Below are 22,893 nucleotides of genomic sequence, written 5' to 3' on the forward strand. Positions count from 1 at the left end.
ACAGTTCATTGATATTTTGTTATTTCTTTATTCAGATTCTTATTAGCATGAAATATGGAAGGTGAGTTTGAAAGAAGCAAGGAAACTCCTCTTCATGACACATCAGAAAATCTTCAACAGGTAGATAAAAATATCTTTTTTGATCTATGAACTGTACATTGGTTAGTCCAATAGACTGTGCAGGAGATGTCTAAACATTGGGTTGTTAAGTCCTTAATGTAGAAATTTCATCAACAGCGGGATTTTTCTACAGAAGCCCAGTGTAAAAATTGACCAAAGGACCAGTATTTTCAAATCCTTTGAAAAAGTATGGTTTAATAAAATTCTACATTGTAGAACAACAGGGGTGGTATAGTACGTCATGAACAGGTGCGCGCAACACTTCCCGATGCGGCTTTTTTATGTCAAAACACCTCGATTCGGTGAGTAAACTTGCGATTATTTCATTGGTAACAAATAGATTTGGAAATGACATATAGTCTAAAGTACCCGCACGTGTCTCTAGTTTATCACTGATGTTTGCATTTTTCAAGAAAGTCTTACGTTTAAGTGAACATTCGAGCACAATGCACTTCATGGAAACACTTCCCCATTCACCACACCATATTATATCGCATAAAAAGAGTTTTCATGCATTTCTAATGACTAAATGCCTTGACGGGTGTTCTTTTATGGCAAACAGAGGTCAGTGATACCTTAATTGATTATTGGAATCTATAGTTTCAAAGAAATCAGTAATATAAAATTTCGCCTTCCCGGTTCACCAGGTAAAACGATGCACTTCCCGGCTCACCGCCCGTGTGGCATCATGTTTGACTTAATTATATGTAGCCTTTCAATTTATTTTGATGAATGGTTCTTTGGTTGTCATACCAGCAAAACAAGTATTTAGCAATGAACGTTTATGTCAGTAAAAACAGTGTTTAATTTACTTTCAAGGGCTATAAGGTGGGCCGATGGTCTAGTGGTAACACGCTTGACTGTCAATCCAGAGGTCCGGTGTTCGAATCCCGGTCCAGGCACTGGAAATTTCTGAGATGCACTTGAGTGTCTCCCACCTAACTAGAGGCCTGTACTGGTTCTTCCCAGGAAAGACGGCTTCGCGTGTATTGGTGCTATACACCGGGCACGTTAAAGAACCAGACTGTCTATTCGAAAAGAGCTAGGCTAAGTTAGCCGGACACGTCTGTATCTAAAAAGTTCTCTCTGTCTGTTCTGGGGGCTTTATCTCACTCTGTCCCTCTGGTCAGATCGCTCTGAATCTGTACTAGTAGAGGATGATTTCGCGCCCTGTGTGGCTGCAGTATATGTAAAGCGCCTTTGAACGTGTTTATCATGAAAAGGGCGCTATATAAATCTGGTATAATAATAATAATATTATGACAGATTTACTCTTTCTTTTTCAGATCACAACAGAAACACCTGAGACCTGAGATATTCTGTTTATCAGAATTAAATTATGAAGCTAAACACTTGGGGTTCAGCAGTATGATATGAACATAAACTGCATATAGTAATTCATGCATTTCTCGGGAATAAAATGACACGTCAAAAAAATCAGAATTGTAGAAAGAACAATACCCGCTTGTTGAGGATGTTTGTGAAAAAGTCAGAAATGAAGACCACAAAAGTAGTCGTTGTTTGAGGTTCACTCACTGGCAATATGTGCAGACACCGTTTGAAACAGCTCACTGTTACTTGTGACCACTACCGTAGCCATGAACAGCTTTTGTAGACGGAATTTAATGTGGTTTTGCGTGACTTCAAACAATTGTGATTTTTTATTAGCTCATCTGATTTTTTGAAAAAAATGATGAGTTATTGTCATCACTTGAGCGGTTGTCGGCGTCGGCGTCGGCGTCGGCGTTGCTTGGTTAAGTTTTATGTTTAGGTCAGCTTTTCTCCTAAACTATCAAAGCTATTGCTTTGAAACTTGGAATACTTGTTCACCATCATAAGCTGACCCTGTATAGCAAGAAACATAACTCCATCTTGCATTTTGCAAGATTTATGGCCCCTTTTGTACTTAGAAAATATCAGATTTCTTGGTTAAGTTTTATGTTTAGGTCAACTTTTCTCCTAAACTATCAAAGCTATTGCTTTGAAACTTGGAATACTTGTTCACCATCATAAGCAGACCCTGTACATCAAGAAACATAACTCCATCTTGCTTTTTGCAAGAATTATGGCCCCTTTTGGACTTAGAAAATCAGTTTTCTTGGTTAAATTTTATGTTTAGGTCAACTTTTATCCTAAACTATCAAAGCTATTGCTTTAAAACTTGCAACAGTTTTTCACCATCATAAGTGGACCCTGTACAGCAAGAAACATAACTCCATCCTGCTTTTTGCAAGAATGATGGCCCCTTTTGGACTTAGAAAATATCAGATTTCTTGGTTAAGTTTTATGTTTAGGTCAACTTTTTCTCTTAAACCATCAAAGCTATTGCTTTAAAACTTGCAACACTTGTTCACCATCATAAGCTGACCCTGTAAAGCAAGCAACATAACTCCATCCTGCTTTTTGCAATAATTATTGCCCCTTTTGGACTTAGAAAAATCATTTTCTTGGTTGAATATTATGTTTAAGGCAACTTTTCTCATAAACTATCAAAGCTATTGCTTTAAAACTTGCAACAGTTTTTCACCATCATAAGTGGACACTGTACATCAAGAAACATAACTCTATCCTGCTTTTTGCAAGAATGATGGCCCTTTTTAGACTTAGAAAATCATGGGTAGGACAATATTTCTATTATACAAAAAAAATCAGATGAGCGTCAGCACCCGCAAGGCGGTGCTCTTGTTGAAACATGTTTTGTTTTGTCTGTCTGTGTCACAGAGTCTTGTCAGTGCCTCTCCTTTCTTCTAAATAACATTTGACAGATTTTGATGAAAGGCAACAGCAGTATTAAACTTTGTATGAAATGTAGTTAACACTAATGCGCATAACGGGTAAAACACAACAATGTAAATATTCTTGTTATCTCTATGTTTCGGTCAATAAACGTTCACGACTCACTTTATCAAGTTTTGTGTGTTTTTAATGAAATTTCTTAGTTATAATTAGTGTAGTTGCGCAAAACCTCAACATTTTCCAGTTTAATGGTTTCAAGAGTTATTATATTCTGATTTTTGTTGATTTTGAAGTTTAGGCAGTGCATCTTCACTTCGCGTCTTTCTGTCGTGCCTGAATATTTCCAGTTGTTGAGAATATGTGACATAGAGATGTACACTGCTTCTTGATCGAAGAAAATTAAAGCATACAATGTGGAAAGAATTTGTCAGATATGCGATCTTAATGAAACTTAAGGTGAATTTCATTTTTTTAAATGCTGAGTTATAAAGAATTACGTCCAAAGTTAAAGAAACGTTTTCATTATACTCGTATTTATAAGTGTGTATAAAATTTAGAATTGCTACAATCAAGTAATAAATCTACTTTGTTGATTTGTGTAAATATATAACATTAGCTGATAAAAGGAAGATGTTGCTATGTCTTGAAAGTGTATGTGCGTATGTTTATGTCACAACGGCTTCCACTGTGTAAGGGTTTAAATAAAAAATCAGTAAAATTTCCTATTTTAAATAATCTTTTATACAACAACATTTTCAACAACTAACAGTTTAAGAAAAGCAAAGTAATTTACATTGCAAGTAAAATTGTTCTACCACCCTTACAGAAGAAAAAGGCCTGCTGCGTACTCTTGCTGTGTACATACAGCGTATATGATGCGTACATGATGTGTACTGAAATCAAGGGCTTTAAATAGTACGCAGGATATACACCGCACATACACTTTTGAAATGCAAATGAGCTCTGCCACATACTACTTGCAGTGTACATGCTGTGGACTACATAGTACACAGGATGTACGCTGGAGGAATTTAGTATGCGGGAAATAGTACGCAGCATGTACGCGGCACATACACTTTTCACATGCAAATGAGCCTGCGGTGTACTACCCCTGCGGCGTACATGTTGTGTACTCCTGCGGCGTACATGCTGTGTACTCCTGGCCCGAGTCCTGCGGCGTACATGCTGTGTACTCCTGCTGCATACATGCTGTGTACTCTTGTGGCGAAACTGCTGTGATAATGTAAATTCCTTACCCCACCAACTTTCGTATGCAAATGCTGATCATTTGGACAGAAAAAAGATAAGTGACATGCATCAATAAGTATTTACCCTTACCAAAATAATGTAGATTGATGTTATCAAATAAATTAGTATGCTTTTCTTCATCCACTTTTCAATGAAATAAATCAGTTTTTGTAGCATGTAATTTGGTAAACATTTGAAGAAAATGGCGTAACTGCATCAAGGGGAAACAACTTTAATGCAACTAAATATAAGTGTTATGATTTATTATAGACGATGTGTGCGTAGTATGTATTTATTTTGATTAAAATCCATCTGAGAACAATCTAGGACTGGAATTATATAAGCATTTATACACTTTTACGTCCTAAAAAGTAGCGCACCAAAAAAATTTTGGACTGATTTTTTCCAATGGGGCGAGCGCAATTAGCCAAAAACATTCTGAAAATATACGAGCGGCAAATCCGATGAACAACTTTTTAATTTGGTGAGGCCTTAATGAGGTAACATAATGAGCATTAAAGCCTTTATAAAACATGATAGAATGGTGTTTTGCTTAAGAGTATTCAAATAACAGTGAGAGCTATCAATTCTTCTCATTCGGGCGCTGTTGAGGCATTATCTTGGTAATTATTTCATGTATTACAAAATGAAATGCAATGAAGTTCAAATAAGGCTTTTCCATTATCCAAGTTAGAAAGCTCCAGGATTAATTCAAAATGAAAAAAAATATATTTTTACACTGCATGCAAGGTGCAGCTCAGAAATCACTAAGATGTAAGCTTCACAAATGAACATTGCAAATAGTTTGGCAAATTTTCATTGTTCAGAATACTGGTAATCTGAACTATTCTATGCTATTAAGATAAAAGTTACTCGCAAATCAAGTTCTTGCTTCCAAAAAAAAAAATAATAATGTACAAATCCTTCCTGCATGAAGTGTACTTCAGACTTTTACCTAAAAAAATTCAAAGTATAAACACCAAAAGGAAATGAACAAGTCCCTCCCGCATATATGAAGTTTACTTCAGACTTTAACTTATAAAAAAAAAACCTAAGTATAAATGCCAAAAGAAATTGTACAAGTCTTTCCCGCGTATATGAAGTGTACTGCACAAATTTCAAAGTATCTGCGGTGTACATGCAGTGTACTATTTTCTTGTACGAGTCCCTCCTGCGTACATGCAGTGTACTCCTTAAATTTTCAGAGTCTGTGCTGCGTACTTGAAGTGTACTAGTGACCTCCTGCGTACATGCTGTGTACTCGTCGAAATAGTACGCGGCATGTACGCTGCATGCGGTGTATGTAAAATGTACTCCTCTGGCGTACTACTGTGTTCGTGGCATATACACAGCAAATACGCAGCATGTACGCCACAGAGGCTTGCTTCTGTAAGGGCACTGTTCAAGCTCACTTCGAGTTTTAACATGTAATTGGGTGCACTAAGATTTGCAAGCAAAATCTGAACATTAGTAAAATGTTAAATCCTCAACCGCTTTCTAGTGTAGATTCAATGTCCCATTCTACTACGTGGTAATTATAATTCGGTTGTAGTCACTCTTGGTCTTTCCCTGCGCACATCTAAAACTCCTTAATAAGAACATTTCGTTGTCGCGATACAGTAATTTCTCATTTTTTCCCGAGCAATTGTGATGATCACGTGGCCCTGAAACGTTAAACAAAACTAATATAATTTTGCTTTACTTAGCATATTATCAATGCATATTCTTATTTGTCTCATCGAGTCTTGCCTTGAACTCAAGTTCGGAATCAAAGCCATCATACTCGACTATTTTCGATGACACGCCATAAATAGTTATCATGAAAAAATAATTAGAGTAACAAGTTAACTAATCGTTTCCAAAATACTTTCTATTTATATTATCATGTGTCGAAGTGCCTATCTAATTATACCCCTTATTAAGGTTTATCTACTGTAACATTATTGAAATTAAATCAGTTATTTATATCCATACCTTCAAACAGCAACCGACATAGTCGTGACAAAGTTTGGTACGGAGACCTAGTTGAGCGTGGGGTAATTCTGTTAGAGGATGTTCTCCACTTCTCAAATATTATGCCGTACAACTTTTGGAAAATATAATATGTCAATAATGTCTTGCATGCCGATCACTCAGCAATCCTTTTTAACATATATTGACAATTCCATTGATGCAGACTAGAAGTTTTGTTTCCTTTTTCATCTTTCATGTACCTAAAATAACAAATATAAGGACATGATAGAACATAATTATATCATACATATGCATGTTTATAGTATACAACATATGTTCAAGATATGCCTCGTTCTTTCAATATTATCTTCAAATGCTTAAATGAAGTTTACAGACCATCTAGTGCAAGCACTCTAACAATTAGTTATTCGAATTAATAGAACTTCCAGGCAAGTGTGATCACATTTACATGAGCACCAGCCCGATGTTAGTCATGCTGGAAATTGGTGAGCCGGGAAGGACATCAATTCAGTTGGTGAATCGGGAAGGCGAAATTTTAGTTTATTGATTTTTCGGAAAGTTTAGATTCCAATGAGTAATCAAGGTATCACTGACATCTGTTTACCATAAAAGAACACCCGTCAATGCTTGGATTTATCAGAAATGCATGTAAACTCTTGTTATGCAACATAATATGGTGTGGTGAATGGTGAATAGGGAAGTGTTTCCATGAAGTGCATTGTGCACGAATGTTCTCTTAAACGGAAGGCTTTCTTGAAAAATGCAAACGTAAATGATAAACTAGACGCATGTGCGGGTACTTTCGACTATATGTCATTTCCGAATCTATTAGTTATCAATGTAATAATCGCAAGTTTACTCACCGAATCGAGATGTTTTGACACAAAAAAGCCGCATCGGGAAGTGTTGCGCGCACCTGTTGATGACGTACTATACCACCCCTGACAGTATTTGTTAGCTCGACTATTCGAAGAATAGTCTAGCTATTCTACTCACCCTGGCGTCGGCATCACACCTTGGTTAAGTTTTTGCATGCAAGTACATACAGTTATCATTTAAAGGCATATAGCTTTGAAACTTATTTTTTCTTTTTCTAGGTCAATGACCAACCTCACTGGGTCAAGTTCCATAACTCAGACATATATTTTGAGCAAATTATGCCCCCTTTTGGACTTAGAAAATTCTGGTTAAGGTTTTACATGCAAGTTACTATCTCCAAAACTAATGCAGATATTGAATTGAAACTTCACCTGTGTTTTCGGGGTTATAAAACTAGTTGATAGCAGCAAGTTTCATAACTCTGAACTTCATTTTGGCCAAATTATGCCCCCTTTTGGACTTAGAAAATTCTGGTTAAAGTTTTGCGTGCAAGTACATACAGCTATTACTAAAAGGCATATAGATTTGAAACTTATTTTTTTCTTTTTCTAGGTCAATTACCGACCTCACTGGGTCAAGTCCCATAACTCTGACATGTATTTTGGGCAAATTATGCCCCCTTTTGGACTTAGAAACTTCTGGTTAAGGTTTTACATGCAAGTTACTATCTCCAAAACTAATGCAGATATTGAATTGAAACTTCACATGTGTCTTCTGGGTTATAAAACTAGTTGATAGCAGCAAGTCCCATACCTCTGACCTTCATTTTGGCCAAATTATGCCCCGTTTTGGACTTAGAAAATTCTGGTTAAAGTTTTGTGGGCAGGTACATACAGCTATTACTAAAAGGCATATAGATTTGAAACTTATTTTTTCTTTTTCTAGGTTAATTACCAACCTCACTGGGTCAAGTCCCATAACTCTGACATGCATTTTGGGTAAATTATGCCCCCTTTTGGACTTAGAAACTTCTGGTTAAGGTTTTACATGCAAGTTACTATCTCCAAAACTAATGCAGATATTGAATTGAAACTTCACATGTGTCTTCGGGGTTATAAAACTAGTTGATAGCAGCAAGTCCCATAACTCTGACCTTCATTTTGGCCAAATTATGCCCCCTTTTGGACTTAGAAAATTCTGGTTAAAGTTTTGCGTGCAAGTACGTACAGCTATTACTAAAAGGCATATAGATTTGAAACTTATTTTTTCTTTTTCTAGGTCAATTACCAACTGCACAGGGTCAAGTCCCAAACTTGTTGATAGCAGCAAGTCCCATAACTCTGATATGCATTTTGGTCAAATTATGTCCCCTTTTGAACTTAAAACTCTTTTGATATTTAACATTTTGGGTAATATTTTCCTGATTCTGGGACAATATTTCGAATAGTCGAGCTTGGCTGTCTTACAGACAGCTCTTGTTTTGAATACAGTCATGTAGTGTAACAGTAAGATGTTAAGCAAATATAAATATAGTACTTCAGATATTGATGAGCTAAATATATTTTTTCAGTGCAAATGTTGATTCCTTTTGAGTGTTAAATTGGGATATTCTGCTCAAATATGCAAAATTGTCTCTGCTAAGAAAATAGTTCCTGCAAAGTTAAATATTACTACTGAACACAGACATGTCTCATTACTTTGTTCATTTTAATGTCACCTGTAAATTAAAATGATTTAAAATGTTCTTGGTAAACAGTGGAAAGAAGCATTAACCTTTTTATTTGTGGTTTTGATATATTTTATAATTCCCTTTAGGGTCAAATCAAATAGATGTTTGTATTAAAGTCAAAAGGAAGTAGTGTTAAAACTGTTTACTTGACGTGTCCCTTAATATGCTGGTTTTGTACCACATGCTTTATTGAAAATTAAACTGCTATGAAAATATTTGTTCTCCTAAATTGTTGAAAGTTTAGTACAATTAAGAGTACTAACTGTGTGTTGTGTGTAGGATATTTCTTTTCAAAGTTAAATATATAAGGTATGTCAGTATAAATGTTTATGTTACTGATTTTATTTTAACTGTCTATAAGATACGTTATTAGGCTAGAATAATGCACTACCAGTAGCTAAATTGCTTTCTGTCAAACAATTTTCTGACATATTTAAACGTGATTGTATTTGTTATTTCTAAATCCTGTTGATAAAGAAAATATGAAATTTTGTTGGGTTTGACATTGTACAGTAAAACAGTTGCTCAAAGTCAAAAGAGAATGGACAAAATGCTATCCGGGGTTTCAAGTGATCCAAGCAATAGAAAATACAACAGAAATGGTCAGGGATCACATGACTTGCTCTCACAAACCATCATTGCCTGAGCGAATGGTGTTCTACTCGGCCCTAGTGCACAAACCATCATTGCCCACGCAAGCTGTGTTCTAAGTTATTACTTAAAAGTCTGAAACATAAACATTTTCTAATTCTAATACTCTGTCTTATTCAGTTTTCATTTTGGTATATCATGTGTTTTTTCATTCATTATTATAATCTTTAGCCAAACTTTGTATTAAAGAGAATTGTTGAAAGTAAGTTTACTCAGTACTAGCAACCAAAGCTGGATGCTTTTTTTCCAAACACAAAACATTATAATAATTATTCATTAAATTTACAGATGGCAGAGGATACAAAGAGGAAGAAGAGTGAGCCATTCACTATAAATATACAGCTGGACTTCATGCAAGTTTTGCTGTTTATAGCTGCATTATTAACTAGGACTTGGCAGCTGGGATCTCCAAAATCTGTGGTGTAAGTATTTAATTACAGCTGGATTTTATGCAAGTTTTGCACATGGCAGATCTTTAGTGAATATTTCATTACTACTGGATTCAGTGCAGATTTTATTGTTTATAGCTGCATTATGAACTAGTACACATATGGCAGCTGACCACCATACATTGTGTAAGTACTTGATTACAGTTGGATTTGATTTAATTTTACTGTTTATATCTGCATTATGAACTAATGCATGGCATGTAGGAGCAGCGAAAGCTGTAGTAACAGTAATTGATTACAGCTAGATTTGATCAAATTTACTGTTTATATCTGCATTATAAACTAATGCATAGCATCTAGGATCAGCAAAATCTGTAGTAACAGTACTCGATTACAGCTGGATTTGATGTAGAAACAAATACGGGTGAATATAAACTTTACGTGAATATCATTTGAGCCGTGCCATGGGAAAACCAACATAGTGGCTTTGTGACCAGCATGGATCCAGACCAGCCTGCGCATCCGCGCAGTCTGGTCAGGATCCATGCTGTTCACTAACAGTTTCTCTAATTGTAATAGGCTTTGAAAGCGAACAGCATGGATCCTGACCAGACTGCGCGGATGCGCAGGCTGGTCTGGATCCATGCTGGTTGCAAACCCACTATGTTGGTTTTCTCATGGCACGGCTCATTTATTTTACAGATTTGATGAGCTGCATTTTGCCAAGTATGTTTCATTATACATGAAAAAGATTTTCTTCTTTGATGTTCATCCACCACTTGGGAAGCTGATACTGGCATTTATAGGTATGCAAAATATAGAGATTGTAAATTTTGAAACTGGAGATGTTGGAGTTTGACATACTATTTGTGAATTTAATATTGATGAAATTTTTGCATAGTTATATTACTAAATATACTGAATTGTTCGTTGATGAGATATAAAAAAAATTCTAAATGTCCAATTCTTTTTGACCTGTGTAGTTTCCTTGAACAGAAAATTGCTACTTCAGAATCAAACTTGGGTAGAGAATATGCATCAGTTTTCAGTAATGTCATATTTATAACAGTGTCTTTTTTACCTGCTGTGATTTGTTTTAGCTCATCTGGGCTTTTAGGATTATTTGATGTCCATCGCCTGTCTGTCAACCATCTGTCTTTCTACCATCAACAATTTCTTTAAAGAACATCTCCTACACCACTTTGCAAATTTCAACCAAACTTCACAGGAATGTTCCTTTGCTGGTCCCCTTTTAGGTCATTCATGCAGAGTTCTTGTTGCTGTGACAACCAGAAGACAACCAAAAGGAAAACACTAAAAATCTTTTCCTTAGAAACTCCATGGCCATTTTTAAAATACATTTAACAGAAATGTTCCTTGGGTGACATTCTACCAAGTTCCTTCAAATCATTCTGTTTTGTTCCATCACATTGCAGCCAGTGGGGAGGTTGAGGCAGGGCTAGTTTTCCCAATATAGCTAAATGGAAAACTTCGCAAATCTTCTTCTCTAAAACTGCCGGCCCATTCTCAAAATTATTTCAATGCGATGCTCCTTAATAGATGATCCTCTACCAGTTCCTTTAAAGAATTCTTTTTGGTTAGAAAACAGGACCACCAAGTGGCAAGGTTAGTTTTTCCTAAATGGATAGTAAATTCACAACTTAAAAAATCTTCTTCCCAAAAACTGCTGGTTCAATTTGAAAATAATTTCATAATTATAATGTTCCTTGGGTGAACCTCTACTAAAATCCTTCAAGTCATTGTGTTTCATTAAAAACATGGCCGCCAGGGCATGGGACAGGTTTACCCTAGATGATAGCTTTATGGAAAATCTTCCCTCACAAATGTTCCTTTGGTAACCTTCTGCCGAAGTCCTTCATGCTCCCGCCAACAATATCCCTTTCCATCTCCACCCATCTGGACATAAAAATATATATATATTACTTTCAGTTTCTTGCATTTCTTGATATTGCCTCATAGTATCACATCATCTCCCCCTTACTTCTTTACCCCTAACTCCCACATCAGACCCTCCCCCATCAACCCCTCACCCCCACACACACAAAGTACTTTTTATTGTCCATTAATATCACATGTTCATCCCCACCCTTCCCCAAATTTCCACTCCACAGGCTTTTTAGCTCATCTGATTTTTTGAAAAAAAATGATGAGTTATTGTCATCACTTGAGCGGTTGTTGGCGTCGGCGTCTGTGTCGGCGTTGCCTGGTTAAGTTTTATGTTTAGGTCAGCTTTTCTCCTAAACTATCAAAGCTATTGCTTTGAAACTTGGAATACTTATTCACCATCATAAGCTGACCCTGTATAGCAAGAAACATAACTCCATCTTGCTTTTTGCAAGATTTATGGCCCCTTTTGTACTTAGAAAATATCAGATTTCTTGGTTAAGTTTTATGTTTAGGTCAACTTTTCTCCTAAACTGTCAAAGCTATTGCTTTGAAACTTGGAATACTTGTTCACCATCATAAGCAGACCCTGTACATCAAGAAACATAACTCCATCTTGCTTTTTGCAAGATTTATTGCCCCTTTTGGACTTAGAAAATCAGTTTTCTTGGTTAAGTTTTATGTTTAGGTCAGCTTTTATCCTAAACTATCAAAGCTATTGCTTTAAAACTTGCAACACTTGTTCACCATCATAAGTTGACCCTGTATAGCAAGAAACATAACTCCGTCCTGCTTTTTGCAAGATTTATGGCCCCTTTTGGACTTAGAAAATATCAGATTTCTTGGTTAAGTTTTATGTTTAGGTCAACTTTTTCTCTTAAACTATCAAAGCTATTGCTTTGAAACTTGCAACACTTGTTCACCATCATAAGCTGACCCTGTACAGCAAGCAACATAACTCCATCCTGCTTTTTGCAATAATTATTGCCCCTTTTGGACTTAGAAAATCATTTTCTTGGTTGAGTATTATGTTTAAGTCAACTTTTCTCATAAACTATCAAAGCTATTGCTTTAAAACTTGCAACAGTTTTTCACCATCATAAGTGGACACTGTACATCAAGAAACATAACTCTATCCTGCTTTTTGCAAGAATGATGGCCCTTTTTAGACTTAGAAAATCATGGGTAGGACAATATTTCTATTATACAAAAAAAATCAGATGAGCGTCAGCACCCGCAAGGCGGTGCTCTTGTTTAACTTGTTTTGATGTTGTCTTATAGTATCCTGTGCCATCACTCACACACCCCAATCCATTTCACACACTAACCTATATTTATTTAGTTGAAACTTCTAATATCTTCTTGTCAGAAACACTGACTCTATGTCAAACTGATTTCACAGATAATTTCCTTGTGCGAGCCTATACCAAAACTGTTAAAGCAAGGAGTGATCTAACGCCATTGTGACCCTCTTATTTAAATAAATTCTTGACCAGTTCAGATATTTTTTCTCTTTTGCAGGCAGTTATACAGCATTTGAAGGTCACCTGGGTTTTGAAAGAATAGGGGCAGGTTAGTTGTTTCCTATGTTTTATTTCTCTGTGCTTGTACGCTTGTACTGACAGCTGTGGAAGAAGGGATTATGTGACTGTTTTGCCATCTCTTAAGTTATTGATAGTGTTTATTGTAGAATCGTTAAATTCTTAAAAGTTGATAGTCATAGGTTGAAGTAAACTATGCATTTATATTTGAATGGTATGAATTTTGTTTTATGATTTTGTTGACATTGCCACAACACAATTTAGACCGTATGGCGACTTTCCAGCTTTGAAGGTGGAGGAAGACCCCAGGTGCACCTCTTAGCATTATTTCAAGGTTGGCAGGCACCTGGGTAGAACCACCGACTTTCCGTAAGTCAGCCAGATGGCTTCCTCACATGAAGAATTCAACACCCTGAGTGAGACTTAAACCCACATTGGTGAGTGGCAAGTAATTCGAAGTCAGCTATCTTAACCACTCACCACAGAGACCCCCTCAATGATATGAATCACTGTGTCATATATAATGATACTGTACTTAGTCTAGTTTTATTTGTGTTCAAGAAGTAATTCTGAATACAGAGGTCATAGTTTGGAGGGCATGGTAGACATGCTGGAATTGAAATTCGGGTATAGTATATTAAATATACCAAATTTTCTTTATGTTACAGAGTACCCTAGTGACTTCCCATTGAAGGAGTTGCGTTTAATACCAGCAGTTTGTGGAAGTCTTGTTGTACCACTTGTTTATCAGATAGCAGTAGAACTTGGCTTCAGTAGGTGGTCTGCTTTACTGGCAGGTGCTTTTATACTACTAGGTAAGTGTTTCCTGATACCATAGATACCAGTAGAATGCCTATAGTCACTCTTGTAACTGCTGATACATAAAACAAATTGCGCATGTTATATTTTAAGTCAAGCATTATTGTCAGTTTTCAGCAGTTTTGTAGGAAGATAGCATGATTTTACAAATATTTTTCTTGTTGTTTTTTTCCAGACAATTCCCTCCTAGTGCAGTCAAGATTTATTCTGATGGAGGGAATGTTACTTTTCTTCATGTGCCTGTCTCTACTCAGCTACCTTAAATTTAGATCTCTGGGACATAGGTAAGTGTTTCAGGCAGAGAACATTTAATGAAAATTGGCCATTTCCATGCACTTATATAATTTCATGGGCTGTTTCCACATTGTTTGGCTGTAAATATAGCCCAAGAAGCAGTGTCTTTCTGTAAAACCAAAGAATTCCAAAACCACATACAGAAAAACACAAATCAAATAGAAATCATGGATTGTCATCAGGAGTCTAGTATCTGGATAGATTTTGTTCTTGTGATTAGCTGGTCCACAGAGGATTGTGTGGAAGTAGTTACTGAGAGATCTACCTGTATTAACCTTTACCCTGCTAAATTTCTAAAATGGATTAGTCCATCATTCAATTTGGACAATACCATTTATTATTTGAAGGGGTGTTCACTGAAAATTTACTGACTGAACAGCAAGCAATGCCGGTTGATCTTGGTCTGCACTGGTTGCAAACGCAGAATAACTTGCTGCCAGCAGGCTAAAGGTTAATTGTCATTTTCAAGGGTATATTTCTTGTGTATTTTGATTTTGTCTGCTTGTCAGTACATATCTCTTGAAAATTTTTTTAAGCAAGCTTTTTTGTTCACTGTAAGATGGACATGTTTAAGCCTTGACACAGGAATATCTGTGGATTGTTAAACATACCTTGGAGGAGAAATCATCTTCATAATGACTAAAATTTTATTTTACATGGAAAGAACTTCTTACTAACTAAACTTCTATAAAACAGACTCTTGTACAACAGACTAGGTAGTGTTTGTCTAAGAGATGTTGCATTGTTAGTAAAGATGGGACTTAAAATCACAAAGTGATGGTGCCTAACAGAATAATTAATCTTCCTTTTTATGTTGTTTTTTCAGGTCATTTTCACTACAGTGGTATTTTTGGCTGTCCTTGACTGGTGTGTCATTTACATGTACACTAAGGTAGGTAACACCCTCTTTAGCTGGACAATAAGAAGTACCAGTATATGGAAAGCTATCCTGCTTTGTTAAAATTTTGAGGCACTTTTACTTTATCTCAGTTATTACTTGATGGATTTGCTTCAAACTTCAAATATTCCAGATGTTCCACATCGTCTGGGGTCATTATATGTGAAAAAGGTCCAGCCCCCTTTTTGATTAAAATTCAAGGTTAAAGTCAGTCTATCTCTGTTATTGTTAAATGGATTTGATTCTGAAAATGGTTGTTTCACATCATCCCCCATATCATATGCACTTAGAATTACTCTTGTGAAAATATTCCATGAATTATGTCTGTTTTATACTTTCTGGTTAATGTTCTGGTGCATATTCACTCTAATCTCTGTTATTACTAAATGGATTTGACTCAGACTGTTATCCAACATCCTCATCTGCACCAGGGACAAAAAATCAGTCCAGTGATAGCTCTAGCTTCCTAAGATATGTCCTCTTTCACTATCAAGCATTGAAAAAGTTTAGTTGCTGTCTCCTCTGACAGCTCCTGTTTGATTCCTTGCATGTTTGGACAGTTTTGTATCAATACATCATTTAAGCTTAGGGTTAGCTGCTGGTAAAGGTGGATACTCCAGTATACACTGTTAACATTTTGTTATACACTCGAAGGGATGTATTATGTTATGACGCTGGTGTCCGTCCGTCTGTCCGTTAGCAATTTCATGTCCGCTCTGTAACACTTGAACCCCTTGAAGGATTTCAAGGAAACTTGACACAAATGTTCACCACACCTAGACGACGTGCAAAGCACATGTTTTGGATGTCTTGCTTCAAGGTCAAGGTCACACTTAGGAGTCAAAGGTCATATCAGTTTGTATCGTGTCCGCTCTGTAACTCTTGAACCCCTTGAAGGATTTCAAAGAAACTTGACACAAATGTTCACCACACCAAGTCAACATGCAGAGCGCATGTTCCGGACGACTCGCTTCATGGTCAAGGTCACACTTAGGGGTCAAAAGTCATATCAGTTTGTTTCGTGTCTGCTCTGTAACTCTTGAACTGCTGGAAGGATTTCAAAGAAACTTGGCAGAAATGTTCACCACACTGAGACGATGTACAGAGCGCATGTCCGGATGACTTGCTTAAAGGTCAAGGTCACACTTAAGGGTCAAAGGTCATATATGACTTTGCTTTGTGTATATTGCTCTGCATTGCAGTGCTCTTGTTTTTATTTGGCAGATCTCTTTTTTGTTCACTTACAATATTTTTTTTTGAATTACTTCCCTTTTATGTTACTATAAATAGCTTATTTTGAAACTTTTTTATTATTGGCCGTAGGGAAAAACCGAGACCACTTTTCTGTGGTACAACATGGATGGTACCTCTAAATTTTAGGTGTAATTTTACATACCTGTACCTGATAAGGATTTTTTTTGTGGACTTTGAATATTTTTTTGTGGACTTAGAATTGTTATTTTTAAGTTTTCCTTTTGTTGTTCCACTCCTTTGGGCTACAACAGTCAAGTTCTTTAAATTTTTCTCCCTCTACTTAAAGTTCTTGCATCTGTTAGTAATTCTAAAGTAAAATCAGAGTCATTAAATGAGTCATAAATGCTATTTATCTAAGGTAATTCTCTTGTATCACTTAGGAATTTTCCTTGCAACAACCATATTTGTTTTTATTTCTGTTTACATGAAAATGAATTGGTTATATTCACTGTGATGTCAATCCTTTCTTTTGTTTACAGTGTAAAGTATGTGGGGTTATTTACTGCAGTGTTGATTTTGTACTTGATATTGCGAGACTATTGGAAACTTTTGTCAGATTTTACAAAAGCTGATGTAAGTATTTCTTTGTTATATGTATTAAAAAGACTTCTTTACCGATTGTTTGGTAAAGATGCACTAATTGTAACACATGTTTAAGGCAGATGTTTTCAGAATGGACAGTGTGTTAAAATAATGAAGGTTTTGACTAAAGAAAATTGCTCAGTTTCCATGAAAATTGTACTAAGCATGATGTAGCAATGCTGAGGTACACTAGCAAACAGCCATGTTGAGCAAACTAAGGTGTTGTGTTTCTGAGAAATAAAAAGAAAAACTTTGTTCTTTGGTTCTCAGATAGATTCAGTCTCTGTGGCTACATCAGTATTGTGTATTCTTCAATAGTCATTGTAAAAGTAGACAATTGTATACATTTAGAAATCAGTTATGAAATACTAACATGTACAAAAAATGTTCTGTTGTTTCAACATGATATTAACCTTTAGCCTGCTGCCGGCAAGTGATTATGCCTTTGTGACCAGTGCAGATCATGGTCTGCACTGTTTGCTATTCAGTCAGTAAATTTTCAGTGAACACCCCTTTGAATAAGAAGTGTTACTGCCCAAATTGAATGATGGACCAGTCCATTTTAGAAATTTAACAGGGTAAAGGTTAAAAAATGATTTCATAGATATATGTTTTGAAGAATTATGTTTTGTTTTTTTCACAGCTGTGTTTGGTCAACCATATGTTGGTAAGAACAGTGTTCTTGTTGTTGGTACCAGCAGTGTTGTATGTGTACATGTTCTACATACATCTCACTATTCTCACCAAGGCAGGACCTCATGATAATATTATGACAAGTGCTTTCCAAGCTAGTTTGGAGGTAAGATCAAAGTTAGCTCACCTCTTTTAAGTATTTATGCATGATATGAAAGTAAGTGTATGTATTATGGAATAAAGGTACGTTTTTAAAACTTAGGTGACTTTGCGACCAGTGTAGATCTTGATCAGCCTGCACATGCAGTCTGATAAAGATCTGCAGTGTTTGCCATTCAGTCAGTATCTTTTTGGTAAACACCCCTTTTAACAGTCAATGATACTGTCCAAATTGAAAGATGGACAAGTTCATTATAAATTTAGCAGGGTAAGGGTTAAATAGTGTAGTTCAAGTTTTAGGTTATTCAGTCTCTGTGAAGATTGTTTGTTTTTAATGTATTTGGCAATGTAATGGCAGCCTATATTTTTATCAGTATATTGTAATAGAGAATAGTATTTTTTAGCTCAACTATTCAAAGAATAGTAGAGCTATTGGACATGCCCGTGCGTCTGCGATTTGGTTAAGTTTTTGTATGTAAGCTGGTATCTCAGTAACCACCTGTGGTGATGGATTGAAACTTCACACGCTTATTCACTGTGATAAACTTATAAATGATAAACTTGCATAGGTTCCATAACTCTATTTTGCTTTTTTCACAAAGTTATGCCCCTTTTTCGACTTAGAAATTTTTGGTTAAGGTTTTGTATGTAAGCTGGTATCTCAGTAACAACTAATGGGAATGGATTGAAACTTAACACACTTGTTCACTATCATGATCTGACGTGCAATGTGCAGGTTCCTTAACTCTACTTTGCATTTTTTCAAAATTATGCCCCTTTTTCAACTTAGCTGTTTTGGGTTAAGTTTTTATATGTAAGTTAGTATCTCACTACCCACTAATGGGAATAGATTGAAACTTCACACCTTGTTCACTGTCATGAGCAGATAAGCACTGTGCAGGTTTTTGTATTCATTCAATTGACAAGGCTGTTGAATAGTCAAGCATTGCTGTCCTCCGACAGCTCTTGTTTTATTTAGAAAAGACTGAATTGATTGATTGGAAGGTTCAGCATAATATAATATGCTGTGATAACTGCTTCTTTGTCTTTTGAAAATATTATTGCACTCCGAACTTGTTTCATTTATTGTAGGGAGGATTAGCAGCTCTGACAAAAGGTCAGCCTTTCCATATTGTATATGGGTCACAGATCACCTTGAAGCATACATATGACCCAGCACCTGGTCATCCTTGCTGGCTTCACTCTCACACACATCCATACCCTGTGAGATACAAGGACGGACGGGGATCCAGCCATCAACAACAAGTCACATGTTATACACATAAGGATGTCAACAACTGGTGGATTGTTAAACATCCAGACAGGTAAGCTTGTTGTTGAAGTAATCACAAACTTTTTACTCCTGTTGATTTTAGCCTTTTGGGCCAGTGCGATGTTAACACGCCCCCAACCCCCCAACCCCACAAAAAAAAAATTATAATAATAATACAGTAATGCTTTTCAGAGAATCATTGAAGGTTGAAGATCCACCTGAACCTGTTAAGAATGGTGATATTATACAACTGATACATGGGCTTTCTGGAAGAGCACTTAACAGGTGAGTTCACCTTACCTTTGAGACCCATGTATAATACATACCCCTGATTTTAACGCAAAATTCAGGGGAAAAAATTGTTTAAGTCAATTTTTATGGTAGATTGAAAAAGAAGGTAGTTACATTGCTTCTGTAATATTAACAAATTTATATTCTGCACTGTTAACAAAATAAGAAATAATTGAATAAATATTAAGTTTGCAGTTACCTAGTGCTAATTTCCACTATCCTTGCTGCTCACAGCAAGAAGAGCTAGTGGCTCATACAGGAGGTGGTGCTAGTGGCTCATACAGGAGGTGGTGCTAGTGACTAAAGATAGCTTTATTTATGTTTCAGTCATGATGTAGCAGCACCAATGAGCCCACAAAATCAGGAAGTCTCCTGTTATATAGATTACAATGTTTCTATGCCGGCACAGAGCCTGTGGAAAGTTGTAAGTAATATTATTTCTTCAGTGAACCTTTTATCACTGTGAAAATTTTGTCACATCTGTTTTTAGTTACCTAAGCACAAAGTGCTCGGAGTGAGCTATTGTGATTACTCAACATCCAGCGTCCAGCCAACTTCCATCCGTCGTCAGTCTACACTTTCCTTCAAACAACATCTCCTCTAAAACCGTTTGGTGGAAGTTGATGAAACTTAGCCTGGATGTTCTTTGGATGGTCCTCTTTCAAAGTTGTTCAAATGGTTCCACTTGGTTGAATATAGCGGTTGCCAGAGCTAATATTTAGAAAATCATCTAATGACATCTCCTCTTAAACTGCTAGTCTGATTTCAAAATGGTCCATATTTGACCCTCTGTCAAGAGTGTTCAAATTATTATGATTTGTCAAAAAACATGGCCACCAGGGGGCTTAGTCACTTTTCCCTATAATAGTATGTATATAGTGGAAACTTTAAAAATCTTCTTGTGTGAATCTTCAGGCCCGATTTTAAAGAAATTTCATACAAATGGTCCTTGTGTCACCATCTGCCAAGAATGTTCAAATTATTCTGATTCCTAAAAAAACCATGGCTGCCAGAGGACATGGTCAATTTTCCCTATATGTATACAGTGCAAACTTCAAAAATCTTCTTGTATGAAACTGCTGGTCCGATTTTGAAATAATTTTACAAAAATGGTCCTTGTGTGACCCTCTACCAAGATTATTCAAATTATTTTGATTTGTCAAAAAATATGGCCGCCAGGGTGTGTGGCCATTTTTAGCTCATCCCCGTGATATTATTACATCCGACATATAACTACCCATTATGTATAAATAGTGTTAAAACACGATTTTACTATAAATTATTTCTTAAATAAAATTAGTACATATTGTAAGTTTAACTAGTAAAATACACTAACTCATGTTCTAAGGAAATAACTCTTTTGGCCAAAACAATGAAATATGATGCCACCAAATGAAATGATTTCACAGTAGTTGTCCTTAGAGCCAGGTGGTCTTAGTTCACAAGTAGTGGGTAGTCTTGATCTATAAACACATGCTTACATTCCTACTTTGGTATATTACAGGATATTTTGAATAATGGTGTCTCTGGTGGAGAAAAATGGGAAACTATAAATAGTCAAGTTCGTCTGATACATATCAACACGACACAGGCATTGAAGGTACGTTTTTGTTTGTTTGTTTTGGGTTTTAGTGCTGTTTTTCAACAGTATATTTCAGTTATGTAATGGCGGGCAGTTAACCGAATCAGCATTCATGGTATGGATTCTGTACCAGTACTCACCTGTTTTCAGCAAGTAACTGCCAACTTCTCCACATGGATCAGTGGTGGAGGACGAATGATTTCAGACACAATGTCTTTTTTCAAAATGCCTTAGAGAACGTACGCCTCACCCAGGTATCAAACTTGCAACCATGCAATCTCCCTATTGAGCTAAGCATGCAGGCTAAAGGTGTGTTCAACAAAGGGAAAAAGTCTTAAGATAATGAAGAAATGAATTGATCAGTTATAACAATATAGCTATTTCCATCAGATGTGGGCTAGGGATGATGGTGGGAGGAGGGAGGGGGGATTCAATAACATGTACATCAGAAAAGGTTATCACTCAGCTAGTGTTTACAAGATATTTGTGTATTTATTTGTAGAGTTAACATAGATATGATCACACAACTCGTTTTAAAGCAGGCTTTGTTAAATTTTAGATAAGTGGTAGAAGTCTACCAGAGTGGGGATTTAATCAGCTGGAGGTGGCCACAGATAGAGTTATACAACAGGATGCTACAGTCTGGAATGTAGAGGAACACAGATATACAAAAAGTATGTTGATTTCTTAACCCTTACCCTGCTAAATTGCTATAATTTTTCAATTTGGACAAAACCATTAACTGTTAATAGGGGTGCATACCAAAAATATACTGACTGAATAGCAAACAGTGTAGGTCATGATCAGACTGCACAGATGTGCATGCTGATCGTGATCTGTACTGGTTGCAAAGGTAGAATTAATTGTGTCCAGCATGATCTGGTTAAAGCTAATTAACCACTGTTTGACTAAAAAATTGATAACATCATTTATACACAGTTTGATATAAATTGCTTTTGTAACACTGAAAAATAACAGCAGAAGTCAATATTTGTGTTTAATTTTTAAATGAGCTGTTATCAAGTCACAAGTTCTTCTGAAACCTAATTATATTAATGGCAGTATTTGAAATAAATGTAAATTCATTATTTTGAACTGCAGTTTCTGTTTCTGAACCTTTTCATGCATCGGTGCCCAGGACACAGGAGGCATATAACATTGAACTGTGTGTCTGTCTATCATTCCATCCATTAGTCTGTCACACTTTCTTGCATACTCACTCCTACAGATTGAAATATTAAAGCTACATCAGAATGTTGAATACTCACCTCCTACAGCTTCAATCCATTTAAAATGAAACTTTGCATATATCATCAACTTGAAGTAAACATTACTTGTTTTTGAGACTTTCAAGTTGGACTGTTTTCCCTGCAGTTATGGCCCTTTTTAGCTCACCTGAGCACAAGTGCTCAAGGTGAGGTATTGTGACCAGTCAATGTCCGGCATCTGTCGTCCGGCAACATTTGCCTTGTGAACAATCTAGAGGCCACAGTTGTGACTCAGTCTTTATGAAACTTTGTCAAAATGATGATCCTTAGCCAAAGTTCGAATCTGGATCATCTGGGGTCAAAAACTAGGTCACCTGTTAAAATCAAAGAAAACCCTTGTGCATGCAGTAGGGGCTGCATTTTTAGCTCACCTGTCACATAGTGACAAGGTGAGCTTTTGTGATCACCCTTCGTCCGTCGTCAGTCCGTGCGTACATCCGTCCATCCGTCCGAAGTTCGTGACGCGCCTAGCTCGAAAAGTATTTGATATAAATTGATGAAACCTTGCATGAGGCTTTATCATGATATGAACTTGTGCACCTCCTATTTTTCGTCTGGCTCTGCCCCCTATTTTCAGAGTAATGGCCCCTGAAATAGTCAAAAATGCACATTTTCACCTTGTGACACGCCTAGCTCAAAAAGTATTTGATATAGATTCATGAAACCTTGCACAAGTCTTAATCATGATATGAACTTGCGCACCTCCTATTTTTCATCTGGCTCCGCCC

The 22,893-nt window shown here is 36.3% G+C and overlaps 1 protein-coding gene and 1 long non-coding RNA gene across 3 annotated transcripts in view; one reads left to right on the forward strand and one right to left on the reverse strand.

Moving 5' to 3' along the window:
* LOC123546476 (protein O-mannosyl-transferase 1-like) overlaps window positions 1–22,893 on the forward strand; it is a 48,002-nt gene that overhangs the window by 15,863 nt on the left and 9,246 nt on the right. For both annotated transcript variants that reach the window (XM_045332770.2, XM_045332779.2), the window contains exons 2-15: window positions 36–120; window positions 9,566–9,699; window positions 10,369–10,472; window positions 13,093–13,143; window positions 13,781–13,927; window positions 14,107–14,215; window positions 15,052–15,117; window positions 16,857–16,950; window positions 17,603–17,758; window positions 18,844–19,076; window positions 19,217–19,309; window positions 19,643–19,739; window positions 20,820–20,915; window positions 21,457–21,571. In XM_045332770.2, the coding sequence (XP_045188705.2) occupies window positions 55–120; window positions 9,566–9,699; window positions 10,369–10,472; window positions 13,093–13,143; window positions 13,781–13,927; window positions 14,107–14,215; window positions 15,052–15,117; window positions 16,857–16,950; window positions 17,603–17,758; window positions 18,844–19,076; window positions 19,217–19,309; window positions 19,643–19,739; window positions 20,820–20,915; window positions 21,457–21,571 (1,561 nt within the window). In that variant the 5' untranslated portion in view covers window positions 36–54. The remainder of the gene's footprint in view (window positions 1–35; window positions 121–9,565; window positions 9,700–10,368; window positions 10,473–13,092; window positions 13,144–13,780; window positions 13,928–14,106; window positions 14,216–15,051; window positions 15,118–16,856; window positions 16,951–17,602; window positions 17,759–18,843; window positions 19,077–19,216; window positions 19,310–19,642; window positions 19,740–20,819; window positions 20,916–21,456; window positions 21,572–22,893) is intronic.
* On the reverse strand, window positions 4,307–7,341 carry LOC128548905 (uncharacterized). The gene is made up of 3 exons (XR_008367330.1): window positions 6,942–7,341; window positions 6,079–6,317; window positions 4,307–5,768 (listed from the first exon to the last, which is right to left on the reverse strand). It is a non-coding gene; the product is annotated as an uncharacterized LOC128548905 (long non-coding RNA).

Source organism: Mercenaria mercenaria, chromosome 15, assembly GCF_021730395.1.
Source record: "Mercenaria mercenaria strain notata chromosome 15, MADL_Memer_1, whole genome shotgun sequence".
In the NCBI taxonomy this organism is placed as follows: Eukaryota; Metazoa; Mollusca; class Bivalvia; order Venerida; family Veneridae; genus Mercenaria; species Mercenaria mercenaria.